At 49.1% G+C, this 26,841-nt stretch overlaps 5 protein-coding genes across 5 annotated transcripts; 2 read left to right on the top strand and 3 right to left on the bottom strand.

Annotated features, from left to right (window-relative positions):
* Nucleotides 1-389: 389 nt before the first annotated feature.
* On the bottom strand, nt 390-2,703 carry N7516_002657 (putative HMG box transcriptional regulator; the record flags this gene model as incomplete). Its single annotated transcript, XM_057215377.1, has 3 exons — nt 390-1,901; nt 1,958-2,103; nt 2,244-2,703. 3 exons carry the CDS (start codon nt 2,701-2,703, stop codon nt 390-392), a joined length of 2,118 nt encoding a protein of 705 aa, XP_057077260.1.
* A 4,406-nt stretch (nt 2,704-7,109) lies between these two features.
* On the top strand, nt 7,110-8,274 carry N7516_002658 (40S ribosomal protein eS6; the record flags this gene model as incomplete). Its single annotated transcript, XM_057215378.1, has 5 exons — nt 7,110-7,214; nt 7,338-7,410; nt 7,524-7,544; nt 7,653-8,070; nt 8,178-8,274. 5 exons carry the CDS (start codon nt 7,110-7,112, stop codon nt 8,272-8,274), a joined length of 714 nt encoding a protein of 237 aa, XP_057077261.1.
* Nucleotides 8,275-11,327: 3,053 nt separating this feature from the next.
* N7516_002659 (Hemopexin/matrixin) lies at nt 11,328-11,990 on the top strand (the record flags this gene model as incomplete). Its single annotated transcript, XM_057215379.1, has 1 exon — nt 11,328-11,990. One exon carries the CDS (start codon nt 11,328-11,330, stop codon nt 11,988-11,990), a length of 663 nt encoding a protein of 220 aa, XP_057077262.1.
* A 648-nt stretch (nt 11,991-12,638) lies between these two features.
* Nucleotides 12,639-13,893, bottom strand: N7516_002660 (ribose-phosphate diphosphokinase; the record flags this gene model as incomplete). Its single annotated transcript, XM_057215380.1, has 5 exons — nt 12,639-12,792; nt 12,883-13,155; nt 13,224-13,596; nt 13,663-13,754; nt 13,823-13,893. The coding sequence occupies 5 exons, from the start codon at nt 13,891-13,893 to the stop codon at nt 12,639-12,641; spliced, it is 963 nt and encodes a 320-aa protein (XP_057077263.1).
* Nucleotides 13,894-14,421: 528 nt separating this feature from the next.
* On the bottom strand, nt 14,422-26,817 carry tom1 (E3 ubiquitin-protein ligase TOM1; the record flags this gene model as incomplete). Its single annotated transcript, XM_057215381.1, has 5 exons — nt 14,422-14,516; nt 14,579-18,775; nt 18,827-18,910; nt 18,986-26,708; nt 26,770-26,817. 5 exons carry the CDS (start codon nt 26,815-26,817, stop codon nt 14,422-14,424), a joined length of 12,147 nt encoding a protein of 4,048 aa, XP_057077264.1.
* Nucleotides 26,818-26,841: the final 24 nt, after the last annotated feature.

The raw sequence follows: 26,841 nt of genomic DNA on the forward strand, positions 1-26,841 counted from the left end.
AAGAAAAAACAACATCCCACGAATGAGATGGAATCTGGAGAGATATTGGCAGAATGGTGACCGCTTTTGATAAGCGGCTCTGCCCTGTCGGGTTGGGGGTGGATCTAAGAGGGTCCGAGCTCCCACTCCCGCCAACGTCCTCTTCTTACTTGAAGCATTTTACAACGTCGTTAATTCCTATATTAACCTCATTCATTGTACGGTGATCACTATTAATATAATTCATTATTAGAAGCACGATGAGCCATCATCAAATTACCACAATCTAATCTATCACACGCCCCAACCAATACCAATGAATCCATCACTCCTTAAAACAATGCACCAAATTCAAATTCCATTCCCTTCCCAAGCCCCAAACAGGCCCAAGATTGATCTCGATCTCGAGCTTACTGAGTCAAAAAGTCCTCAATTTCAAAACCCATCCGCTTAAGCGCTTTCTCTTCCAAATCCCTTCCAACAACCTTCCTCAGCACAACCGTGCGCGCATCTTGTAACCGCACCTCAACAGGATTCCCACCCATACGATCCAGCTCCTCCTTACTGCACTCACGAATGTAAACCGTAATATCAGGACCCACACACGCGCGCCACAGCGACGCCATCCACTGCCAGTGATCGAGTGGCGCGTAGGAGTCGCCGATGGGCGTGGAGCAGGCGAATGCGTCAGCCGTGGTGAGCTGGTAGCGCGGGACGAGCGCGATGGGCACGCCGTAGTTACTGCCTGCTGTGATGGCGCTTGTCTCGGAGCCGTTCTCGCTTGACTGGGCTGGGGAGTGGATGCGTATGTTTGTGGTTTTGGAGATGAGGGTGTGGGGGGAGAGGTTTGGGGCCGGGAGATCCTCGTCTATTATTATGGAGCGGGCGTCGACGGAGCCGGCTCTTGAGATGGATTTCACGAAGCCGACGACGTCGTCGGAGATCTGGTGCCAGGCTGAGATGGTGTTGAGGTAGTCGACCGTCGCGTCGCCCATCTGGCCTGCTTCTGCGGAGTTGGGGCGGGGTGCTTTGATTTCTGGGCCGTCGAAGACTCGGACGTTGTACTTTGCTTCCTTTTTTAGGAGGTTGTTGAGATATTCGACGGCTATTTGGACGAGGTCCGGGTCTTGGCCGTCCACGGCGATGACGGGGCCGCGGGCTGGTGGGATGCCGTCGCGGAATGAGGGGAGGAGTGGTGGGGAGATCTTGGCGAGGACTTTGATCTTGTTGAGGAAGGGGATTGTCATGACTGTTGCTTCGACACTGGATCCTTCTTGTGGATAGGGTGTCATGGGAGTCATCACGGGTGTTGTGGTCTGGAGTGGTGGTAGCTTCAGACTGGGGTCCGGGTGTGGCTGGCCCGGGACACTTTGATATGGCCGTTGCGGTTGAAGCATGGGGAGATGACGTGGCGGCATATCAGGACGAGCACTCCACGGGGTCATCGGGTGCGGTGACTCAGGAATGGCACTGCCAGGACTGTGGTCCCGGTAAGAGGGATGTAAAGTTGGCTTGAATGAGCCGTGGGATACTCGGCGGCGTTTATTATCGGGAGATCGACCACTGGGTTCCTCCCAGTGTCTTTGGCGAGAACGAGGATCGTGTTCGATCTTTGCCGACTTTGGAACGGGATTGGGGTCCTTTTCGCGGCCTTGGACACTTCTTGGCGGCATGGCATTTGGGTGCGGTGATGGTACTGTGAAATTTGATGGTCGATACCCAACCCCACTGCTGGGTGTGAATGGGGTCATGGGGGAAGCGGGTGCATTCATCAATCGGCCCCCACACCTATTACAGTGTGATGAACCAGATGGATTGTGCCCAATTCCTGAGGCCGAACTTCGGGCACTTCCATCCCGACCATACCGCCGAGGCTGGTAGCGGTAGTCAGGGTATTGCTGCTGATGCCGGGCTTTTTCCTCCTGGGGTAATTGTCAGTGGGTTTGAAATCACACATTTTCAGAGATGCCAGTCTTACCTCTGCAAGTGCCTTCCATTTACTCTTATCATCCTCCGACAGAGATCGCCACTGTTCTCCAATAATCTTGGAGATCTCGGGATTGGCCAAGCCCGGATTATGAGCGACCACCATGGCCTGATAATGCTGACGATACAGAATAAAAGCTGGAGATTGCACCATTAGCAATGTCCCATGTATTCGAAAGATCAGATCTGGCTAACGAGGACCAAGAAAAGAAACAATCGAAATAAAAAAAAATGCCACTTGCCAATCTCTAATGACGGTGCGGACAGTATAGACTCACCATTACGAGGTCGGGGAATTTTTGGATCCGGTTGACAGAGGCAAAACTGCATGGCACTTTCTTTCTGTGATTTGATGGGACTGTTACTGCTGGCGGAAGATGAAGATGATCGATCTGATCTATCGCGCAATGGCAATTCCTTGGTTGAGATCATGGGCCCGACCGGTTTGACGGAGCCATTTGAGGACATCTTGTGTGGATGTGGATGTGGATGTGGGTGTGGCTCTTTGGATGCATTTTGGGAGATATGTTGATGTGTCTGATGTACCGCTGATCGAGTATCAGAGTATCTGACTGAAGGTCCAACTGGACCACCGTCGGCAGGGTGTCTCATGGCCATAGCAGACAATTCTTCGGCCATAATTTTGTGATCGAGTAAATTGCTTGATCTAGGCAGAGTGACTTGGGCAGACTCATAACGTAGAGCAACAGGGTTGGGGAGAACTCGATCGTAAGACATTTATTTAATACTTTTTTTTTCTCACTCAATGAAAGGGCTCGAAGGCGAAGTTTGAATGAAAGAAACACCACAAGGGAAAGGTAAAAAAAGGGGAGGGGGAAAAGCATAAGCTTTGAAAGAGAAGGCAGAAATGAATATGTTTGGGGGCGACTGGGCCCTAAGAAATAACAAGAAAGAAAGAGGAGGGGGCTAGAAGTAACAAAGAGAATGAATCCAAATGAATCAAAAGCAGGGTAAAATGGGTAAAATGAGGAAATAATCCCAATAAGAAATGATTGAAAGACCGGGGAATACCAGGGATTAGGACAAAGCGAAGTATAGCGTTTGAACAAAAAAGCCCTAAACAGCGCGAGATTCTTTGTTTGGTGGTTTTTGGGCCCCCGGGATCCCTGTCTAGCGGCTGGTTCTTTGACAATAGCTCTAGATTGCTCTTGATATTCTGACCGAGCCAACCGAGATAAAAAAGAAAATTAAGAAAAAACAATTAAGAAAACTAAGTGAATTAGAAATTAGGAAAATTAAGAAAATTAAGAAAATTAAGAAAAATTAATAGCAAGTGGCTTTTCTTTGTTATACATCCATTTTCATAATATACTACTACTATGGAGACAGACTTGAAAATCTCCGTTATACTTCTAACTGACACGGTGCCCTCAAAGTAATATTATTATTATTATTATTATTATTTTAATAAAAAAAAGAAGCAAAAAGAAAAAAAAAACGAGGTGTCAATTCCTAATTTCCCTAATTAACAGCCAAGGCACTAGAGTCATTGTTTTCTTTGTCTCCGGATGCGGCGACCCGCTTGATCGAGCTGGTCCACGAGGCTCCACTGAATTGTTCCTGGACGTTGATTGGTCAGGGCATCCCCTAAATCGGTTCCCCATCCAATTCAAACAAAGAAAATCAGTTAACTCACTACTCCCTCACTTACCTTAACTCCGTACTCCCTTCCCTACAACCTTGGAATATTGTCAATTCTTGACCTTTTAGACTTGGTTTGATTGTCTCATGGCATTGTCACCTGGACTGATCTATATATTCTTTCCTATTCATATTGTTATATTCATTTATTCATTTATTCATTCATTCATTCATGGAGTACGGAGTATTGCCAAACACACGGATGATCTCATCTCTCAATCCACTACTCCGTATACCTAGTTATGTTGTAGGTACGTTACAGTCAAACTCGCTTTGACTCTGAACAATACCACCCTTTTCCCCCTTAACTATTATTTTTTTTCCCCCTATGTCTCGGATAATGGATTATCTGGATCTTCCCGTCAGGTTCCAATAATTCCAATAACTCCAATAACTCTGCAGGTTCCAGTTAATGGTTTGACAGTCAGTACTACCGTGTCCTTCTTTCCCTAAGCTTGGGTTCAGAGTCAAGGGTTCAGATCCACACCCTTTGATTGTCCTGGAACCTGCTCCGCATCAAGTATAGTCGGGTTTGCGTTTGATCCTCGGGTACCGACATCATTTGCTTCATGTACGTGTAGACCTATAGACCTCCAGACCTCCCCGGGCACACATGCGAGACGTCATATTTGGCACTGTTCTTTTTTCTTTTCTTTTTTCTTTTTTTTTTTTTTTTTTTTTTTTCTGACTTCTCGTTTTTGAGTTGTTTGTGTGAAGAATTTATTTCTCATTGATCGACGGAGGAGACAATGTCTAAGCTGCAAACCCCCGTCGGTTGTGGCGCTTCCCTGACACTCACTCCCTCTGGGTTCAACAAAAATATCAATTCCCATAGATTTCCATAGACATGAGCCGGTGAGCTAAATGTCCCAAATGCATTTCTGGTTCCTGAATTCAACAGTGTCACAATCCGCAAAAAAGGGAATTTTGACCTGTCGATCCCTCCCCTCTCCACGTCTCTTATAGAAATGGTAGGGAATGACGAAGAGAAAAAAAAAGAACCACTTACCAGAACAGATACTTATCTGGATTCTCACACTGTTTCTTTTCCTTTGACATCATGACCTCGAACCCACTCTCAGCACATCATCCAGGGTCTAAGTCCTTCTGTAGACCATTCTCCTACTCAATACCCGCCGCATAGGGCTGCCAGTCACGAATGCGTTCACAAAAGCATTGCTATCAAAAATATAGACAGTACAGTGGCTCCACTCCCTAGCCACCTCGCGCTTCCTATCCCCACCGAATCCATGTACTAGCCACCCACGGACCTCAACCAGACAAGAAAGTCACCTCAACCGTCTGCGTCAAAATAAGTTTCTGCACCGTTGTGCCCCATCGCGCGGACATGTCGGACATGTCGGAAATATCAAGCGAACCAATTTACTTCCTGCGTAGTCCTCTGTACCCGCTTCCTCGGAAAAATCCATTTATCGCTACTGCCTCAGCGTCTATCCAACTGCCGGAGCTAGAGCTGGAACTTAGAATTTACGAGGTGGGTCTAAGGCAGCTGGTCTAGTAGATCCAGTTCTTTGTTGTCGACTATGGCGTCGATGCTCTTGCTCTTGCTTTTTAGGGTGTTTCAGGTTGTTTCGGTCACGCATCATGCTTGTTTCTCCCACGCTTATACTTTCCACCGGTGTTATCTTGATTGAACAAAGCCAGCCCCGTTCATATCCTACCCTGTGGCTTCTCGGATTGGTTATCGCTCTGAGTCCCCGAATACGACTATTCGTTGGTCAAACACCCTAGCTAGTTACTTGGAACGGGTCTGATGCTAAACGGACGATATCGGGGACCCAGAAGATTATCTGGCACTACAAAGAATTGGAGATTACCAAATCTCCACTCGGCAAGAAGTACCGGTAAGGCTGGATATGTGACGGGAAAATACAAGTACGATATGTAGAAATATGATAAGTTGGAGTTAGAATACACAAGAGTTAGCATCAGCAAAAATAGAATACCTACTCCGGATATTAGACGTGAATGGCCCGCGTGGCTCGGACAGCCTAACGTCCAACTTCTCTTTACTCGCGGAGTAGACTAAACCGCATTTCCTTGATCGGGTAGTTTCTTCCGTAACTAAGTCTGTTGCTGATATTTGAGTTCTCCTGTTCTTTCACATTCCCCAGTCCAAATAGTGCAAATCGGTCTAGACTTACTTGCTTCTCTTACAAAGCCCATCGCACAAGGCCACGTCTAATGGCCTTCTGTTTCGCATTGTCTCAAGAATTTGGCATTATTTAGACCTATTTGCCGTCTGAGACGTAATTGTTTCTCGGTACTATGGATGTGCCAAGACATTGTATACTGCAGATCTTAGAGCGGAGTAACTACCTGTTGAGACATGATGTTTCTATTGGAAAATAAATGGGTAAGGGATAAAAAAGTATGGGGAAAAGATACGATGGAGATGGACGAACTATGTGCTCATTTTCATTTTTCTGGTAGTAACACTGAGAAGAGGAGACCTCTAAAAATACATCATAGTATTATTATCTTAAATATGATATTGGAACGTTTCTAATATTGTTTTGAGTAAATTTTATCGTATTTCTAACCCTCTATGTCACCAAGGACAAACAAAGGTCGCATTAAGTGTCTGACTATTCTCGTACATTATACCCGGAATGGGACCAGCGGTTAGTTGACCAGCACTTGGTCATTCCTGAATATTCATAGTCTGAAGCCATCCAGGCCGATCCGCCTATCCTCTTGAAACAGTGTCTTAGAAATCCAGGGGTTGTCTGCTCAATGACCCATGCACTGTCGTTTGCAAGGTCTGACATGTCAATGGTTCAGACCAAAGGTCAAATATAGAGTCGAATATGGTTAGTGGAGGCTGTTAATTTGCAAACGTCGTACGAGGCTCGTGGTGGCCGTCAATGAGAGTCGCTTGGTGAGACCGTGTTCAGTCTTTGATGTATATAAAAGTTGAAGTTCGGCCGGTCGAGACTGAATCATGACCCGAAACATTCATTCATCAATCCGTTGGTGGTCTTAAGTCGGTCGGATTCAAAAGTCGCACTGGGAGGTCTCGCGTCTGAGTAAAGGAGCACTGTGTTGATTCAAGGCAGACGGACAGCTATAGTTGCTGGCGGTCTTGGAGATGTGTTGTTGTTTGGATGCATAGTTGGCGGGAGCGAGTTGCATATGCATAATTGAGAATACAGTTATTCAGTTATTTTGGAGTTTTCAGCGCTCTGTAAACACCCACACCACAACATTTTTTGAACTTGACTGAGTTGATGAACGAAGAAAAGAAAATGGTAGGGTGCTGATACCTAGTCACATGACCTAATGAAACTACGCTAAACTACATTTGGTGACCACAAGCCCTACTTCCCACACGTGACACGTGACTTGCACCTCGCTAAGCCGGCGAACTAAAAAAAATCCACAATACAGACTCCTTCGACGACAATCTCACAAATCGACAACACCCGCGCTACCGTCTTGACCGCGCCGCCTCCGTCAAGATGAAGCTCAACGTCTCCTACCCGGCCAATGGGTCCCAGAAAATTATCGAGATCGACGATGAGCGCAAGCTCCGTCCCTTCATGGAGAAGCGCATGGGCACCGAAGTCAGCACTCCTTTAACCTTCATCCTTCCCCGACTCCGACACCAAATCGATGGACAATATATATATACACACACACATACGACTATGGAGAACGACTGGCTAATTGGGATTTCTTTTGATTAGGTTGCCGCCGATTCTCTCGGTGATGAGTTCAAGGGTTACGTCTTCAAGATTACCGGTGGTAACGACAAGCAGGGTACGCATACAATCCCTCTCCACCCCCAGTGTCGGAACAACAATTCGATAATGGAAAAATGGAATTCAACGCACACAACGAGAACAAAAAATGCTGACGATTTGAATTTACAGGTTTCCCCATGAAGCAGGGTGGTACGTACACAGCCGCACAACAACCTGGGGAATGATCAAAAAAAATTATATCCAACCCCAGGGATACAACCACCAAACCGCAGGATACTCATCGAATTATTTCTACAGTTCTCCTCCCCACCCGTACCCGTCTCCTCCTTGCCGACGGCCACAGCTGCTACCGCCCCCGCCGCACCGGTGAGCGCAAGCGCAAGTCCGTCCGCGGTGCCATCACCGGTCTGGACCTTGCCGTCCTTGCTCTGTCCATCGTCAAGCAGGGCGAGGGTGAGCTCCCCGGTCTCACCGACACCGTTGTCCCCAAGCGTCTCGGTCCCAAGCGTGCCACCAAGATCCGTCGCTTCTTCGGTCTCGACAAGAAGGACGACGTCCGCAAGTTCGTCATCCGCCGTACCGTCACCAAGGAGGGCAAGCAGGATTACACCAAGGCCCCCAAGATCCAGCGTCTGGTTACCCCCCAGCGTCTCCAGCGCAAGCGCCAACGCGTTGCCATCAAGCGCCGCCGTGCTGAGACTGCCCGTGATGCTGCGTAAGACTCCCTCTCTTGTTTTCTACGCTCTGATCAATTATCGACCGGGGTGTATTGGTTTGATTTTTTGAAAAAAAAAAAGAACATCTGAACTAACGGTTACATAGTAACGACTACGCCAAGCTCCTTGCTGGCCGTGTCCACGAGGAGAAGTCCAAGCGTGATGAGCTCCGCAAGCGGAGGGCTTCCTCCATGCGGAAGTAAACTTCCAAACCCGCGGTTTTATGATTTCGTTCTGCGGCGATGGGGTTTAATGGAGGAGCTTCACGTCTCTGGGATGATTTGAGGGGAATTCACAAAAAATGAATCACTCTCAGGGGCGCGGAGGATACATGTCTGATAAAATGAAAAGGGAACAAGAAAAGAGACGGGGAACAGGTTTCAAAACGTACAAAGCAGGCTGAGTGGTTGATACTCCCTTGTGTTTGGCTACGGTGATTTCGGGCCTTGGGAGTCGCATGCATATCTGTGTTGAACCTACCTTTTTTTGATGACCCTTTTTTTTTTTGAATGGAGTGCATGCAAATTTCAATACTCAGTTCTGTCAATTGCTCGAGGCTTTTTTTTTTTTCTAAAGGAGTAGGCGTAGTTATATATAAGTTTATATTGGGTATGGAGTAGTCGATTGTATATGCCCTCGATTTATATTCTTCCCCCACCCCTCTCTCTCTTTGTGGGCTCTGAGGTCTACTCCACTTGGATGAAGTCACTTATATACACTAGTTCAATAATGCCATTACCTTAAATTCCCCCGCTTCCAGGCACAGTTCCCCCAAGGGTCAGTATATGCACGGTCACGGTCACGGTCACGGTCACGTGTTGTATAGGGTCTTAGAATGGTCCCAAAAGGCGTTCAGAATTATGTTTTTCAAGGTTATGATTGCCCTTTGAGGTCAATAGTATGCTGTACGTACTGCGAGCAAGGTTATTCCAAAAAAAAACTTCCATTATCGGATATGTTTCCACTCCAACTCTGCGGTTAGTAGTGCCCAAGTCGCGTGTGTTTTCCTATATAAATTTACACCACAACGCTAATTGACGGTAAGTCGGCTGCCGAAAATGGCTACCTTGGACGCTAGTTTGAGCTCCCTTTTTACTTACTACCTAGATATATATCTAGGTATACTGGTGATCAGAGATATATCTACAACATCCGCTATCAGCTCCATTTCGAGCTACGCGGTGCTTCGAAGATATCCGTATGTTTTGTGGATGGACTGCACATACAAAACTGTTGTGGTGGTGGCCTCAGGCATGAACCCCTCGTTCGGCAGATAGTCGGCAGATCCTCCCTTTGTAGTCAACTCTCTCCCTCCTCACTTTCTAGCCCTACAATGCCGTAGTTGCCACAATAAAAACCAACTATATATATAAGATGCCATTGCTTGAAACCGTTGGTGCAGTGTCGACTGGGAATAGCTTCTATGCTGGTTTTTCCTTCCTACAACATGAGCAAGAACCCCTCATATCGCTTCTTTTTTGACTGTCTGCGCGAGATTTATAAGGATGGTGACTTTAGCGGCAGGGGGTGTGTTTTTTAAAGATCCCTTTTCTATATAAAAATGTATAAGTAGTCCTAATTAGAGATGTCTTGGCGTTTATATACCGAGTTATGTAAAAAATGGGTTATAACTAACTAATTATTTTGAAATGAGGGGTTTATCTTGGATCAAGGGCTTGGCTTCTCGGGGTTTTGATGCATTCTTTGAATAATTTGATCTCGGAGAATATATCCATGATATCCTGCAACGACTTCAGCTTTGACCTCTCAATCCCGAAGCACACATGCATTCATGCACTGGACAACTCATCAAAACAAACGAAGAAACCTGTACGACTTTGCAGAAGTAGCCTGACTCGATATATCTCACGCAGTTCCACCACACGAGTCATGTCTACACACATACGTGCATACCTTAGACAGCCATGCATATTTAGGTGTATGTTGTATGTGTTTTGCATTAAACCTTTGTTTTGAATAGAGTGGATCTAATACAAATCAATCTTCACTGGATGGATGTGCTTATCAATTGAATGCTTTAGTAACAGAAAAGTAGGGCTTGGCTAGAAACCAGTTATGTTCAGGTAGCTACACCGCAATTTTCCAAAAGCCTTTGCATATCCCGGGATATACATTGCAAGTCTATTTAGTCTATTTAGTCTATTAGGACAACAGAGAGCTAATAACGTGAAGAAATCCACATAAATGTGGCAGTGGGTCGAAAATCAGATTGAGTTACCGGTACTACCGGGTCCTGAGATCCAGCTAGCCACAGTCGTCACTTTTATTGATTTAGTGAGAAACTCGTGGCAGGTGGGCGTACTTGGTTACCATGTTGTACATTGAGAAGTACTGTTGCCTACCACGTTTGCTTGAGCATAGGTAGTTCTTCAGGCTTAGCTATAACTTGGATAGTATCAATAACTGTCAACAATTTTAGGCAAAACAGCTTAATCAAATGATCATATTTGCTTCACCACTGTCAGCCACTTGGTACATGTACCCCCAAGCTATATTGGTAAGCTTTTGTCTTGTTGTATACAGATACCGCTATTGGTCGATTCCTGCACATACTATATTCAGTAGGCCAGCCTTTTCCTTCTTCATGAGTAGTACAGAGTAAGTTGAAGTATGGCGTGCAGATCTTTTTCTTATTTGGCCGGAGTGACCTGTCCGATTTACATGTCCAATTTACAGCCTTTCCATCCGTGTAGCATGAAAATCCCTTTTGTCGAAATAAACCTCTTAGGGCTGACTTGAGTGTTTGTGCGATACTGTTCAATTGTGTGGTTTCTTTCTAGAGTAAATAATGTGAGCCTACGGTAAAACAAAATAACTAATGTATTGTTGCTCTCCCTATGTATTTCGTACTGTAGGGGTGCTTCTAAGGTTGTTCTTGATAGAAACGTAGAACTGACCGCTCCTTGGAATGGCAATCTTGGAAGATATATGATATGCACGTTGATGTTTGGTTCAGCTCAGCCAAGGCACGGGGTTGATGCGTAGGCCCATACTAGTGACGATCAAGCTAACGTCACGGTTCTACCTACCGGTTAATGCCAATGTAGGCGATAGTTCTCTTACCAAATGATATTGACCCGAAGCCTCGAAGAAAACCTATATATACTGCAATAATCACCATCAAAACTTTTCAATTCCCCAGTGCTCTCAATTCATTCAATCTTTGGAAATATCCAACCAACCTTCCTATCAAACACCAAGCCGTCTATCACTTCAAATCGTTTCAACCCACAAAATGGTTGACGCCGTCATTCCCAAGCTAGGCCACCCCAGACAGTTTTATGTCTTCTCCGGCACACGTTATACCACCGTCGAGATTGACAGCAACTACAATGTCAAAACCGTCGGAGCCGAGAGTCTAATCATACGTGAAAAATGGTCTGAGACGTTTGGAAAAGTAGGCTGGGGTGCTGTTGATGCTATGTTCAGCGCCCCTGGCTACAAGAACGGCTTTTACGCATTTGTCGGAGGCAACTACATGCAACTTGACATCGATCCCGATAGTCAAAAGGACAGCACTTATTACGGAACAATTAAGACCGAGGCAACCTGGAAGGGTTTGATGAGTGCCGGTTTTGATACCGTGGATGCAGCCATTCAGAGCCCCAGCGATAGTGACTGTTTGTTCTTCTTCCGAGGCACGAAGTCTTTCAAGTACTCCATTTCGGGCGACAAGGTTGTCTCAGGGCCCAACCCAATCACCTCCTATTGGCCTGGCATTGCCGCAGCCGGCTTCGACTCTATCGATGCCATCTTCCGATCCCCCAATGGCGACAGCTATTACGTTTTCAAAGGTGATCAGTATGCGAGAATTAAGTGGACTGGAGGATGGGATTCTTTGGAAGTTGACGCACACACAATCCGCGGAAACTGGTCAACTTTGGGAAACTGGGTTTGAATTGAAGGAACTATCTTCAACCGTCAATTGATTGCGGAATAGGGTCTTTCAACAATGTCCACTGGAATCTTTTGTATTGGGTAGCTCTTGTTCTTGCTTCCATGGGTACTATACAACATATATGTATCTATTCCATTCGTTTGCAAAACAAAATAGCAACACATGTTGCGGGTGATTTTCCGTGTGCATTTATAGTATATATATAGGTATCTACTAGAGAGCCCTAGTTATGATCACAACAGTAACTATGTTGTATATCAAATTTAAAAAACCATGTCGAACTTTGAAGGTTATGAAACAGCCCTTTGGCTTTGCAATAATCTAAACCAAATAGGAAGTACACACACATGCAAATGATAACTAACCAACTTCCGCCAGATAGAACCGCATAAAGCCAACATTTAAACGTCCATCTCTCTCTTCAAGTGGGAAAAAAAAACAAAAAACAAAAAAAAAACATAGTAAACAATAATAAAACACCCGGGGACTAACATCCCCGTCCGGCTAATAAAAAGGGTCATAAAAATCGTATTTTCTTTTTGTTTCCCGCTCCACGGTTTCGCGCAACCACGCTCGTAGGTAATCTCTAGGACAACCCGTAGATTTGATCCTCTGTCTTGATGTAATAATTCATTTCCTGCCTTTGATTCACCCCACCGTGTGCGAGAACAAGAAGCTAACTGACTCTCCATTGTGTGTACGACGGCATGCCTCTGCCAATGTAGGGCTGATATCGATCGTATGGATCTTGTCGCACTGCTCTTGTTTGTCGCCCAATGGGACAGTGTTGCTGACGATAATGCTGCGAAAGAGTTAGTCAAAAGTGTCCCAAAATGTAAATCATCCTAATATTCCAATGACTCGATGCTGGTATCTGGGCGTGTATACATACCGCTTGAGGCAGCTGCCGTTCAGGTTCTCAATCGCCTTGCCGGACAAAATACCGTGCACAACGATGGCGTTGACTTCAGTGGCTCCGTGCTGCATGACGGTTTCGGCAGCCTTGGCAAGTGTGCCGCAGGTGTCGGCCATATCGTCGACGATGATAGCGATCTTGTCCTTGACATTACCGACAAGGACCATGCGCGAGACCTCGTTGGGACGGGCACGTTCCTTGTGAATAAGCGCGAATTGCAAGTCCAGGCGATCAGCAATGGCAGTAGCACTTAACAGCAATCCAAATTAGCCCTTGAACTATATCATGTGTATAGTATCCAGGTAAGCACAACTCACCGCTTGGCACCACCAGCATCCGGGCTGACGATGACACAGTTGCTGACGTCAAGGTTCTCACGGATATACTTGAGCATGCTGGGCTCGGCGTACAGGTTGTCGACGGGGACGTTGAAGAAGCCCTGGATCTGGCTGGCGTGCAGATCCATGGTGATAACGTGGTTGCAGCCGGCAGTCTGGAGCATGTTGGCCATCAACTTGGCAGTGATGGGAGCACGACTCTTGTCCTTCTTATCTTGGCGGGCATAAGGGAAATTGGGGATGACGGCTGTGATGCGGCGGGCTGAGGCGGTCTTGCAAGCGTTGATCATGATCAGGAGCTCCATGAGTCCATCGTTGATATCATTGGGTTTCGTGGATTGGAGAATGAAGACTGCGTAACAAGTCATATATATGAGTGGGGGTCCTTCATATCATGATTAAGGTGGGATGCTTGTACCATCTTCGTCCCGGACACTCTCTCCGATTGTGACACTGGTTTCTTGATTGGAGTATTGCAGGACCATAATCTTGGTCAACTCAATGCCGAGTCTGATCCATAACTCTAGAGTTAGCCGCTGGCCCAGTCTTCCAAGGTTGACCTAGTCGGTTACACATACCGATCAGCAACTAGGTTAGCAAGCTCGGGGTGACTGTTGCCAGTCAGGAGCTTAATAGAGTTGGTAGACATGATGTAGGGTTCTGTGAGACAGTAAGAAGAGAGATATCCAATTCAAAGAAGCACAAAACACACTCTTCTTCAAGATGACCGTGTCCAGCTCAAAAAATCGATTTCCCTCCGCGGCCCCGCATGTCTTTTTTTCCATGCAGTCCCGTGACGGACTCACCGCCTGATGACATAAACCCACCGCCAAGCCCTGAAGCCCTCGATATGACCTGCATGTGAAATTCTACTCATAAAATGATTAAGAAGTATGCAGCAAGTTCGAAGGAATAAGAAATAAATGCAGCAATTTAAGTACATAAAGAGGGCTCTGAAAAGAACACGGTTGACCTGCACTTCAACCGAATCCTTGACCAGGTGCCTCAGTTTTCATCTTCTCATAAACGAACTTCTTCTCGCTGGCCCATGCCAGCCTTCCATACTCATACTTCTTCATTCTTCCCCAATAAAAAGAAAATCCCATAAGAATTAAGAGAAACGCCAGGCAATGCTTTGGCTGGATGAAACCATTCCCATGCCGTAGAATAGGATAGTCTAAGCAAACCCGAAGTACTCACTGCCAGCCGTCACGGCCGTGTAAAGGCGTTGACGGAGATCTTCATAACTTTCATACTCAGGAAGATCAAGCTCTGTTAAGAATAGTTAGTAAAATGCATCAATGCAGCCAAGAAATGTGAGGAAAAAAACTTACGGTTGAAACAGGTATGCGAGCTAGGAAGGCGATCCTTGTGGCCGTAGTCGCGATGGATGTTGAACTTGCTCACACCGTTCATACCCTCAAGTTCCTTGAAGCCATTGAGGGGAACCTTACTGGTTCCAGTGACGAACTGCAAAAGCTTGGCACGCTCCTCCTTGTCGAATGAGCGGACGGCACGCCAGAACCACTGGATCTGTGAGGAGGACGCGGAGTAGTTGTGATACTCGGTGTTGTTCTTCCACTCGTCCACATCGATCTCAGGAAGACCGGAAATCAAAAGTTCCAGCTCTTGCTCGTTGAAAATGGAGATCAACTCGGGAGGGATGATTTCGTGGAAGCCCTTGAGGAAGTTGTCCAGTTGCTCACGAACAGATTCGACGAGGCGATATTCAACCACGCGCTGAACGTACTCCTCCTTATTCTCCTGTGTAACGGGAATGTCGTGACCACCGGGCTTTAGGTCAATAACCTGCTTTTCGCCAAAGTCATCGGTTTCAATGGCAAAGGTCTCGGTAATGATATCGGTAATGTCGTTCTCCAGCATCCACAGAAGTGATTTGTAGTAGTCCAGGTCGAGAGTTTCCATATCCTTGATAGATACGGATCGTCCGAGGATATTCTTGTAGACTGCTCGGCTGAAGTGACAGTCGAGAACACGGCCTTCGTACAAGGCCTTACCAATGATCCGCCCGATGAATTTGAAGAACATAAGATGTTCCGAGTTTACGCCACTAAGGCGGTTGGGGTGGAAGGTAGTGCGATCAGCGGCGACAGGGATAAACAAGGCGTAGTTGGGGTTGAACATGCCACGGGCAAGAACTTGGAACCATTCTCTGGTGACACCACCAGCATCGACACCCTCCTCGCCATGGAATCGTACGTTCAATTTGCCATACTTCAATTCATCGGCGCTCTTGAAGTACAAGGACTTGAAAGAGTCAAGGAAAACCTCAGCTCTGCGCACAGAGAGCTGAAGAGGAGGATGAGGGTGGCGAGGCTCGGCACCGCGGGAGTGGACACGACGAGTAAAGTAGTTGCGCTTGTTGTCGAATTCCAGGACCTTGGGGTTCTTGACCAATAGTGAGAATGTGCCGCTCATGAGGCGAGGGTTCTGGCGGACGAGCTCATTGAGAATCTTGCGATGTTCTTCGGTGAACCGGAAGAAGATGTTCTCCATGCTGAGACCAGCATCAGCTGTGGCGGTGCTGTTGACTGACAATTCACGGCTGCCGCGAGATAGCGGCTGGTCCTTCAGCGTGGTGTTCTTGCAGACGACCATCAATGCCTCAATGAGAGGGAGAAGAATAGTAGCCACGTTCAGCATATTTTCCTTCTGCCGAATGGCAGTCAAGCAGTCGCTCAGCTTGTTCCAAAGCGGACCGAAAGTGGCGCTTTCGTAGAGTTTCTTGAGCACATCCTCCTTGGGAGCGGATCCTGGCTCAATATCCTTGGACTTGTCCGCTCGTGCCTGGTCAAATAGATAATCAAGTGCGGTCAGGATACGTAGCAATTTTGCCTGGTCTGAGCTAGCTGGGGAGAATTTCGCTAGAGCAAGGCCTTGCATGTCGGTACCAGTCTTGGCCTGGTGGATATGAGGGAGAAGATCCTCCAAATCACCCAAGATGGTGTCGCTAAGGGCCTGCGCTTGAGCAACCAGCTCATTGCCGATCACGTCTCTAGCTCCAGGAATAGCAGAAAGATTGTTGATGGTGGAAAGTGTATCGCGGAATGTCTTGCCATTGCACTCACGAGCCGCAAGGATGTGGACAACCAGTCGGAAGTTGTGGTCCGGAACGACAGGAGGCTCGATGGTTCGCTTCTTGCGCTTGTCGTCCTCGGTGGGCTCCTTGGAATCTTCAGATTTCTTGGCTTCAGCTGAAGTAGCCTCTTCGCCCTCTGCGGTCTCTTGACCATCGGCTCCAGGGGTTTCCACAGTGGGAAGTGGAGCGTCGGTCATGGATGTGTCCATACTGGAATCGGCAGCCTCAGCAATTTGATCGGCGGATGCTTCGATTTGAGGTCTCTCGGGCTCCTTGCCCTTGCCCTCTTCCTGTCGCTCCTTCTCACGCCGAAGAAGGACGGTCAGTGGCTGTGTGATGCTGCTAAGGAGGCTAGAGAGTTGCTCCATGCAGTTAGGGCTTTCCATTATCAACTTGCGGTCAAGGAGAGAAAGGAGTGCATTCAGAGCGAACTTGTTAGCTCGGTTTTCTTTGCCTTTGCCCTTGCGCAATGACTTGAGTTTACCAGCTGAAGCAGAGTCATGCTCCGTCAGGAAGAACCACGCAATGTGAGGGTTGAACTGCGAAAGGAAAGACAGCGCAGCGATACATTGTTGGATGACCATAATTGGGGTCACTTCACTGCTGACGCTCGAAGCAGTCTGGATAGCAAGGGCTCGCTTAGACTGCGGTGTCTTTTGTGTTCCTGGTGCCTTTGCACGCAGAGAAAGATGAGAAAAGCTGCGTTCAATCGCAGTGGAATCAACGCTGCCATCCTGCAAGATCGAAAGAAGAACACTGATCACCTCACTCCGGTTCTGGCGGTTCTCACAAACATTATGAAGAATATCGTTCAATTGATGGCGAGCATTGCCCTGAAGAGGCATAAACATCAGGCGGAGAAGGGTTGCAACGCCAGCCTTGTCGAGCATTTGAACAATTTGACGTCTCTGCCCTTTCTTCGGTTCTTGGCCTGCAGCAGGTTCAATTCTCTGTCGGTGATCCATGGCACTCATGTCACCAAACTGGGCCATGCGCCGCCCGCTACCACCCATACCACGGGCTTCGGTTAAGTACTCTGGACCCAAGGTTGCGAGAACATCCTCGGGCTGATCGGCCAGAACAGCCTGGCGCAAAGAGGGATCGAGAGTGGCAAGGAAGCTGACGGCATCCATTTCTTCCGCCGGTTGAGTGGTAGAAGCTGGAGCGCCAGCACCGCCAGCAGTGGCCGCCTGTCGTCGTGCGGTCTCACGTTCGCGCCGGCGTCGATCGGCCGCTTCTTGTTGCAGCAATTCTTCACGGATCTCGGCAGGCAAGGCTTCAAGGAATTCTTGGTTTATCTCAGTATCCTCTTCACCCGCGGCGGCAGCCTGGGATCGATGTTCAGCAAGCTGTTGCATGATGACTTCCTCTCGGAGTTCCTCAGGCAGAGCCTCCAGATACTCCGAATCAATCTCCAGACCGGTGATATCAACTTGGCGGCCCCTGATGTTTGTGTAGACCCGACTAGTAGGTTCAGTGGGCTGGGCTTCGGGTTGAGTAGATGGACCAGCGGTTTCAACCGCAGTGTCAGTTTCTTGGACGTCTTCCATGGGCTCATCGACCCCAGCAGCTTGGCGCTCGGCTTCCTGTTGCTCTTTCTCTGCCTGTAGTCGGGCGTTTTCTTCCTCCTCCTTTTGCTTAAGCTCACGCTGTTTTTCTTCAGCGGCAATACGCTCTTGGCGGTCTTTTTCAGCCCTTTCGGCTTGAAGACGCTTGCGTTCCTCTTCCGCGAGCTTCTGGCGCTGCTTCTCGTCCTCGATGGCAGGGGGAACCAATAGCTTGAGAATGGAGTTGATGACGCGCATGGTCCGCTCAACATGCTGGTTGCCGAAAATAATGCGGGCTTCTTCTTGCCAGCGGTTTCTGGTGGTACCAAGACCAAACTTGACGGCAGTGTGAGGGTCGTCGCCGCGAGTGCGAGCTGGAGGACCTGCCCCACGGGGGATTCCAAGCATATCCTGGATACGACCAGGCAGGACTGCCCGTCGGTCGACATGGACATGAATACCATCAGGGCGAGTGACAACGCCGAAACCGGGCGCCGCCTGTCCGCCAATGGCTTGCATAATGGCATTCATAAAGCTGATCGGGCTATCCATGGCAACAACCCGGCCACCTGCAGTGTCCATTGCCTGGCCCCAATCAGCGAAGGGATCAGCAGCAGCGCGAGGTGGAATGGCAGGATCTGGGCGGTCAGTCCGGACAAGAAGAGGATTAATGCCATCGTCGTTGCCGCGGGGTGCGATTTGGGTTCGGTGAACACGGTGGTAAGGCTGGATGGGAACAAGACCGGATGGGCGACCCGGCATGATTTCAGTGACCGTAGCCCAGGCCGGTGGCGGGCCTCCGCGGAAGCGGGATTGGGGATGTCCTCGGGCCATTGGAGGAGGTTCATCGCCTTCCCATGCCCATGGCTCAAGAAGATCATCGTCTTCTGGGCGAGTTAACGATCTGATAAAATCATGGAAAGAGTTGGCCTCACCTTCCATATCTCCATAAGATCCTTGTTCCTCGTCGAAGTCATCCATGTCCTCGTCAAGTTCATCCATTTCGTCTTCGTCTTCAACTGGACCGGATGTCAGCAAGGCTGGTGGTGGCAGCGGCAGGGGGAGTTGCCTCAGCAGTCTAAGGAAGGACAAACCATCTTCATCGAGGTCATCAAGAATTTCTTCGTGAACATCGCCACCTAAGACATCTCCATGGATATCGTCAACACCAGAACCATTCAGGGCGCGGAATAGGTCACCAAGATGTTGGTCTTCACCTTGGTGTCTAGTGGATTGTCTGATATCGGCCATTTCATCCTCAAATTGGTTCATCATCTCGACTTCCTCCTCGTCTTCGGTCATTTCTTCGCTTTCCCATTCGTCCTCTTGGCCGTCTTCGAGGCTTTCGTTGTCTCGGTCACCTCCGATTTCTCCGTCATACATGTCATCATGCATGTCCGAATGGTCGTGATCTTCATCGTCATCGTCCTCGTCTTCGTCATCATCTTCGTCCAGGATGACTTCGACTGCATCTCCGGAAAGACCTTCGATTGGACCCATACCATCGTCGTCTTCGTCACTTACGACTTCACCATCGTCTTCAGCGACATCCTCGTCGTAGTCCATTTCTTCGTCATATTCATCATCGTACATCTCATCGTCCTCACCTTCGGATTCTTCCGTGCTGCTCTCCTCCTCGTCATGACGAGGCTCGAGCATGCCAAGGGTAGAGTGGCGGAAGAGGTCAGGTGTTTCTTCACGTTCATCTTCCATGTCAGAAACGGAAGTTGCGGACGAGATCTCATCATTCTCGTTATCACCTTGAATAGGGATGTCCGAGTTTTCGCTGAGAAGCACCGCAGTCTGGGTAAGTTTATTCAATGGACGAAGAATATACTTAATGACACGCCGGGAGGATGGGAAATTCAAGTCGACATCGGCGACAGAAGAAGTGAGCGCGGGGATAAAATTCTTCTCGAACATGGTCTTCGCGAGCTGTCTGGTTGAAGTTGGGAAGCCAGCGTCATTGGTGAAGGAATAACCGCTGAGCATTTTATCGAAAAGGTCAGCAAGAGACATGAGCTTGGAATACTTGGCATCTAGGGGTTCCGTAGAGGCCATGGCATCTTTGTAGGACCGGAGAGCATGCTCCAGCACAAAACGGCGGACAAAAGCAAGCTCAGGCTCATCGTCTTCATACTTCGGCTCGGTACGACGTCTACCAACACCGCCAAACTCGCCGGTCTTGGTGCAAAGCGCAACAAGCACTTGCATGGTCCATGTGGAGGTGATGCTGCGCTTTTTGAACACCAAAGACTCGTCATGATCCATAGTACCGAGGGGAACGAGGACGTTCAACAAATAGTTCAAGACGCCGGAGCGGGGTTTGGAGGGCGTAGTGGCCAGAGGATCAGCCTTGCGGGAGAAGTTGATGAACTCGACCTTGGTCCGGTTGTAAGAGGAAAGAAGTTCCGTCAAGCACTGAAGAAGCAAGCAGCGGTAGATGTAAATCGGATGGTCATCTGCCTTGAATTGGGGCTTCTCTGCCTTTTTGGAACCGCGAGATGCCTGTGCTTCGGCAGTGCTCGCAACTGAAGGTGTTGGCTCTGTTGGCTCGTCCACGGCCATCTCAACATCGGTTTGAGTATCGGATTGGTTAGCGGCTTGTTCTGGGAATTCAGGGCCGGTTTCTTTGTCGTCTACATCCTTGTAGGACAGAAGCTCTGAAAGCAGATAATGAATAACACCATCCGGGTTCTCCACAATTGGGGCTTTGAGTTCGGCACCCTTGATTGGGGTCTTGCCCTTGTCTTCCTTGCTCTTGTCCGTATCTTCGGGGGCAGATGTTTCAACTGAGGCAGATGCTTCGCCTGCTGCAGATGATTCTGGCTTGGACTCTTCGACAAGCATACTGGGTCTTCCTCGCTTTGGTTGTCGATCTTTGTCGGCTTTCAGTCCAAGAACCTGTGGACGTTGATTATCATATCGGAGTAACCGCAGCTTTTCATTTGTAACCTCCACAAAGATATCAGGAGCTCTCAGCACGAGGTGATACATATGTCGCACATAGCCGTTGGTGTCAATCTGACGAGTAGTCTTGGACTCAAAGTTGGCAACAATTTCACTTCTCATGATCTGCCGAATAGTAGCTTCGTCCTCGACGATGTGACGAAGGATCAGCATGAAGGCGCTCTGGAGTTTATCATTTGTAGCACTAGAAAGTTGCTTAACCATCACAAACAAACGCTGAAGGTTTCGCTTTTCACCAAAGCGGGCGGCAATGCTGCGCTCGCGGGTCAGAATGACAAGAACACGGCACATGCAGAGCGCCAGTGTATCATCCTTGCCCACTCGGGGTAGGATCTCGACCAGAGACTCAAATAGCCGGGTCTTCTCCTCGAGTGAGACAAGGGGATCTTCAAGATGGGCTGGTTCATCGCCGCTGGGGTTTGGATCATCAAGATTTGGCATGGTCCAGGAAATCTTGGGAGGCTGACAATCATCAGACAGCAGCTTCTCGAGAATGAGCAGGACATGCCCGACCCAGGGGAAGGTTTCTTGGTCGGCCTTTTCGGGGGTTGGGAGCTTGATAAATCCAAGGAACGTCGAGAAGCAATCTTTGAGCTCTTCAAGGGTGGCGAGGTACATGTCACGATCTTGAAGGGTCAGCGCGAGAATGTGTGCATAGGCCGCGATCTTTTTGCCAGCTGTCTGGAAGTTCTCCATTTGCAGGGATACTAGCGATTGAACGAGGGTCTCTCCGACGTCTCGACGGAAGTTGACAGGCTCGCTATGTTTCTTGATAGCCGAGGTGATCAAGTCAGACAGCTCGAAGGAGACGTCATGGTGTTCGTTTAGAATGTCCAGGGCCCGATCGATCAGGTTTGACCGAATGTTTTGTCTCTCTGCGTCTAGGTCTTCGATTGTGACCATATGGCGACGTTTGACCGATTCTCCTTGGGAGGCCCCGGTAGGTTCAGAAGAGCTTGCTCCGGTATTGCGACTCTCGGGAAGACGCTGGCTCGATGATTCGCCTCGTTCATCGCTATCCATGTCATCATTGTCGTTGAGAACATTGTCCAGAGCTCTAGCCAACCCGTCATGCATGTCGGAATCAATATCGCCTGTGGGGAAAGGAGAACGCTGCATTGCGTCAGACACGGGTCGCCCGGTTGCTTGAGCAAGAAGCATTTGGAGTGCTGAAGAGCGGTCTAGCGGAGTGGCACTAGTGAAAGGTTGAACGTCTCCAAGACCAGCATCCTCGAGGGAGTCGATGCCAGAAGCAGACTCGGGTACTCCGGTTTTGATATCGCCGGGACCTGGGGGAACTCTGGGAGGGGCACGTAGCCACTGTTGCGCCTTGCAATACTCTTCGGCCGCCATCAAAAGATTGTTGCAACGATAGAGGGCTTCTTTGTTAAGATCAACATCCATGTACCCTTTCTCGAGCAAGGCAGCTGCTCTTTCCGTGTGGACGACGAATGGTTTCTTGGGCATCTCCGCGAAGATAGGCGGCGTATCTGCTTTACGAGCCGCGCCAGCCTCGTATTCACCATCTAAGGAGCACCGCATGATATCAATCAACAATCGCACAATTGGACTCGATGACTGGGTCGCAAAGTCCGAGTTCCACATGTCTTTGGCCATGGGCAAAATCTCCATGCGAAGTTCCACCAAGAGTTGGCCTGGCTGGAAGTAATCGGGACGGTCTCGGTCTCGTTCAGGGTGAGAAGTCAAGGCTTGTGTTTGGCTAGAGTCCACGATGAATTTCCCAGAGGTGAGGTCGGCGAATAACCCAAGAATGATCTTAATTCCACCATACCCAGATGCAAGCCGGTCAGCAAGCTCTTTGTCCTGGTCCGGAATGGACTCCGCAGATGGGAGGGACTTGATGTCGCTCAAGAAAACGCCACAAATATCCTTCAACACTTTGAGGCCGTTGTTCTTATTGAAAGAAACAAGAACTGAAGTCAAGTAGTTGGGACTGGGACGGTCTGCTGAGACTTCATAGAGAAGGTGCGAGAAGTGGGAAAGAATGACAATGAGATATGCGAACCGGTGCTTGGGGCTGTCACTCGAATTGGCAGGGTTGAACTGTAGTTGGCGAAGAATACCTTCAGCAATGGCGTCTGAGACCAGGATAGCATTTGCCTTCTGTTTCTGGAGCGGATCTGTGCGTCTCTTGCCGATAATACCGAGTCCGAGGTTGTGCAAGAAACCCGTAATCGATGTTGGCAGAGCGCTTAGAAGGTAGCGAAGCGTACGCGCATTCTTGAAAGCTGGACACTTTTCATCAACTTCGGTGTCGTCTTCGTTCGGGCCCTGGTCTGGCTGAGCCGGAGCAGTCTCTGGTGCACCAATGCTCTCCTGTTGAGGCTCGGCACCGGACGTTGCTGAAGGTTCCTGGGGGTTCCCAGTAACCGGAGTAGCCTTTGACTTCCCAGAGCCATGCTTTTCAGCAGAGGCCTGTGTCGCTTTCAGCCACTTCTCAGGGATGTTCTTCTCCAGTAAGATTCCTTCCCACACGCAAGAAGCAAGAAGGTTGCTCAAGGAGGAGATTAGAGAACAGTAGTGGTCCGCAAGGTTGGCTTGGCCAAAGATGGAGGTAGATTGGCCAGGCCGAGTTTGGTACAGTGGTGACGCGAAAACCTCGCGAAGGACGTCGGTGAGGAGAAGAACGGCATTCAAGTGCCTCACGAAGAATGTGCCAGATTTAGCAGCAGCCGTAGGTTCAAGGGCGGGCTTTTTCGAGTCTCCTGGCTTAATCAACTCTGTAAAGAATCCCGATCCAGTGGGCGCAGTCCAAAAGGCCGAAAGATTGTCCACTGCTGCCTGTGCGCGTCGAACGAGGGACGGGAGAACAAGGTGAGGCTTCGTTTCCGCGAGCATGTGAATAAGCACGGTGATCTCTTGGTTGGCGTTGGTGCTGTGGAAATCAAATGCCAAGCATTGGAGTGTCGCAAGATCCAACAAGAACTCTGTACCGCCAGCAAGGATGAAGGATGTGCAGTTCGTCTGGTTCTCGAAGAAAGCGCCCAAGAATCGCAAAGCTGGGAACAGGTAGTCCGTCGCCGAGAGACCATGAGCATCCTTATCTTGAGGCTCGAAGTCGGGGCCTGGCGAAGGAAGAACATGATCCAGATCCCCAACAACAAGCTTAGCGCCGTTAGGAAGAGTGTTGACATTGAGCTGGGGAGCACCAAACGAGGCAGGGTCGTCTGTGGGTGCATCAACAGCTGTGCCGATCTCTCGGAATAATGAAGAGACATCTCCTAAAAGAGTTGCTTTGCCGTCGGCGTCTTGAGTCCACATCTTTGTGCCCATACCAAGCTCCCATGCCTTGACTCGCCCCAGAATGTTGACACGAGCAGCCATTACAAGAACAGCAGACATAATAGAAGTCTTCAACGCCGGGTGGTGTCGGACAAGCTCATCAAAGGTCGTGCCCAACGAACGAACCAGTTCTGCGTCATCCTTCAGACACTTGACATGCTCAGGGTTCTCGAAGATCTCGAAGAAGCTTTCCAGTGCATCGGAGGACTGGAAGAGGTCTAAACCAGAGGAGTTCAAGCAGATGGCTCCAAATGCACCAGGGATACAACCAAGAGCATCAGCTGCGGGCATAATGCCAGGGGCGAGAGGGGTGTTCTGGGGTCTGACGATAGCATACTCGCGATCTTTCTGCTTTTCCTCGGACTGGATGGCGGCTTCAGCACTAGGTGGTTGAGTGGCGGCGGGTTCCGCCTCGGCCTCAGCCTCAGTATCGCGGTCTTCGGGCTCCACAGCCGGCGGCTTCTCCAACACCTGAAGTTCACGGCCCATGACAGCGGCAAGAAGGCTCTTGCTAAGGCCAGCTTCGGCGATGACAGCATAACTAGTAGGCTCGTTGTGAATGAAGCTGCTGAGAATGTTGACAGCATTGCTCCAAACATGTGAGCCGAACACACGAGCATTCTCGAACACAAGCCGAAGAGAAGTCAACAGCTGAGGCGAATCGATCAAGTTTCGCAGAACACGATCAAAGCCTCCGCCATTGTGCTGCATGATATGGTTGACGAAACGGAACATCCAGCGCAGGGTCTGCTGCTGGAAGTAAGGAATTTGATAGTCAATCGAAGGGTTTTTGTATGGAGCAGGGAATCCATCCCCGCGGTTGACCTTCTCAAACGCCGTCTTGGTCTCGTGGTCAATCAAATCAGACATGGCGTCAAAGCCTTTTGCTGTTGTGAGTGTACCCAGTGCATCTCGGACGGCATGCACAAATGTGTCAAGGAACTCCATGACGCGGGAATAGACACGGCGGGATTTTTCAGTCCGCAGGTTCAAGATGTCAACAAACATGGGAATCAGACCTGCTGCAACCAAGGTCTCCGGTGTACGTGTGCTCGAGCTTGGGAGAGTACGTAGGAGTGCAAGCAAAGCATCTCGCCACTCATCGTGGTAGGCATCATCCGGATCGTTGTTCTCGGGGGCTAGTTCATTGACCATTTTACGGGTCAAGAACATGAGAATTCCGTGGTTGACATTGACACTCAAAGCTGCGCAGACGTCAACGGCACGAGCCTTGTGCTTGGCCAACGCATCCAGTGCCTGGATCGCCAAAGTTTGGACAGACCGGGAGACCTCGAGGTCACCACTAGCACCGAGATGAACCACCTCAGCAAGCTGGTAGGCAAGCTGAAGACGCTTCGGTTGTTCTAGGTCGGTTTGGAGAACCTTTGATTGGAAGGTACTCTCCGGCTGGACATGGGCCAGGTTGGTCACTGCCAGCGCCTTGATGGAAAGGATCTGTTCTCGCGTGGCACGCGACTCTGTCAACGCCTTGGCGACTCGAAGCTTTTGAAGCAGCTCGTATTTTGATTCAAGGGGCAGATGAGGCAAGTTGGCCGCAAGAAGATCTTCCACCTTTGCAGCTGAAATTTTCGAATAGGAAAGCTCTAGGAGTTTGCCCGCTCGTGTGGCCTCCTCTGCCTTCCCACTAGCGACAGCTGGTGATTCGTCTCCATTCGAGCCCTGGTTGGAATGAGTGGGGTGAGTTGCACTGCGTCGTAGTGGGGTTGGGGTGGTTGGAATGTGGGAGCCCTGCTCTGTTTGACCAAATTCGGAGGTCGTTCTAACCTGTTCGAGGCCCGAGGGATAGTACAGAACCCGAACATCTCCCCATTCCTCCCAGCCATCGCCATCACGCACGAGGGAAACCAGTTCATTGGCGTTGATTTTGGTCTGGGCTGTAGTTTCCTTCCCCTTAGTTGAAACGGCAGGAGATGCGGCAAACGGTGTTTTACTAGCGATGACTGGACGCGGGAAAGGAGCTGCAATCTTCTGCAACTTTTCGAGGTCAAGAGCATAGTGGGACTGCAATACGGACTGTTGATGGGTGCCACGCTGGCGAGAGTGGTATCGTTGAGCTAAGCAAAGAGACAGTCGCAATGTAGATTGTAGGAGAGAGAGTGAGGTGGTATTCAACAAGTCACCCAGGCGATCGCTGCTGCTGTACAGGCTGCGGTTTCCACATTTCTCGAGCAAAAGACGAGAGAAATCAAGAACTGCTTCCACAAGCTCTCTATCTCCTTCAGGGCCGTATCCCAGGGCATTTAGTTTAGCATCAACACCCTCTGATGGCTTCTTGCTCTCATCGGCCGAGTATGATTCCTCCAAAACACTTCGGGTGAACAGCTGGGTCTGAGGGCCAGCATTCAGGAAATATTTCTCCACAGCTGAGGATAGAATCTCGTCGAATCGGTCTAGGACATTGATCCAATGGTAGAGATCACCACGTGGGAACGGCCATAGCTTAGGGAATGTGTTGAGAAGTGACGGGAGCTCTGGAACGGGTAGACTTGTGGCACGAGCTATGAATTCTTGCAAAAAAGGTGACTGTGATAGAAGGAAAATTTTTTAGTTGGGTTGCACATCAGGCCGCCGGAGAGTAACTTACGATTGTAGCCTCATGTTTTTGGCTGGCTACCTTTTTAATTCTCCCCATGATAACGATCGGTGGGCCAGTCAA

This window comes from Penicillium verrucosum (genome assembly GCF_028828655.1).
Source record: "Penicillium verrucosum strain IBT 35672 chromosome Unknown utg000001l_segment0_segment0, whole genome shotgun sequence".
Lineage (NCBI taxonomy): Eukaryota > Fungi > Ascomycota > Eurotiomycetes > Eurotiales > Aspergillaceae > Penicillium > Penicillium verrucosum.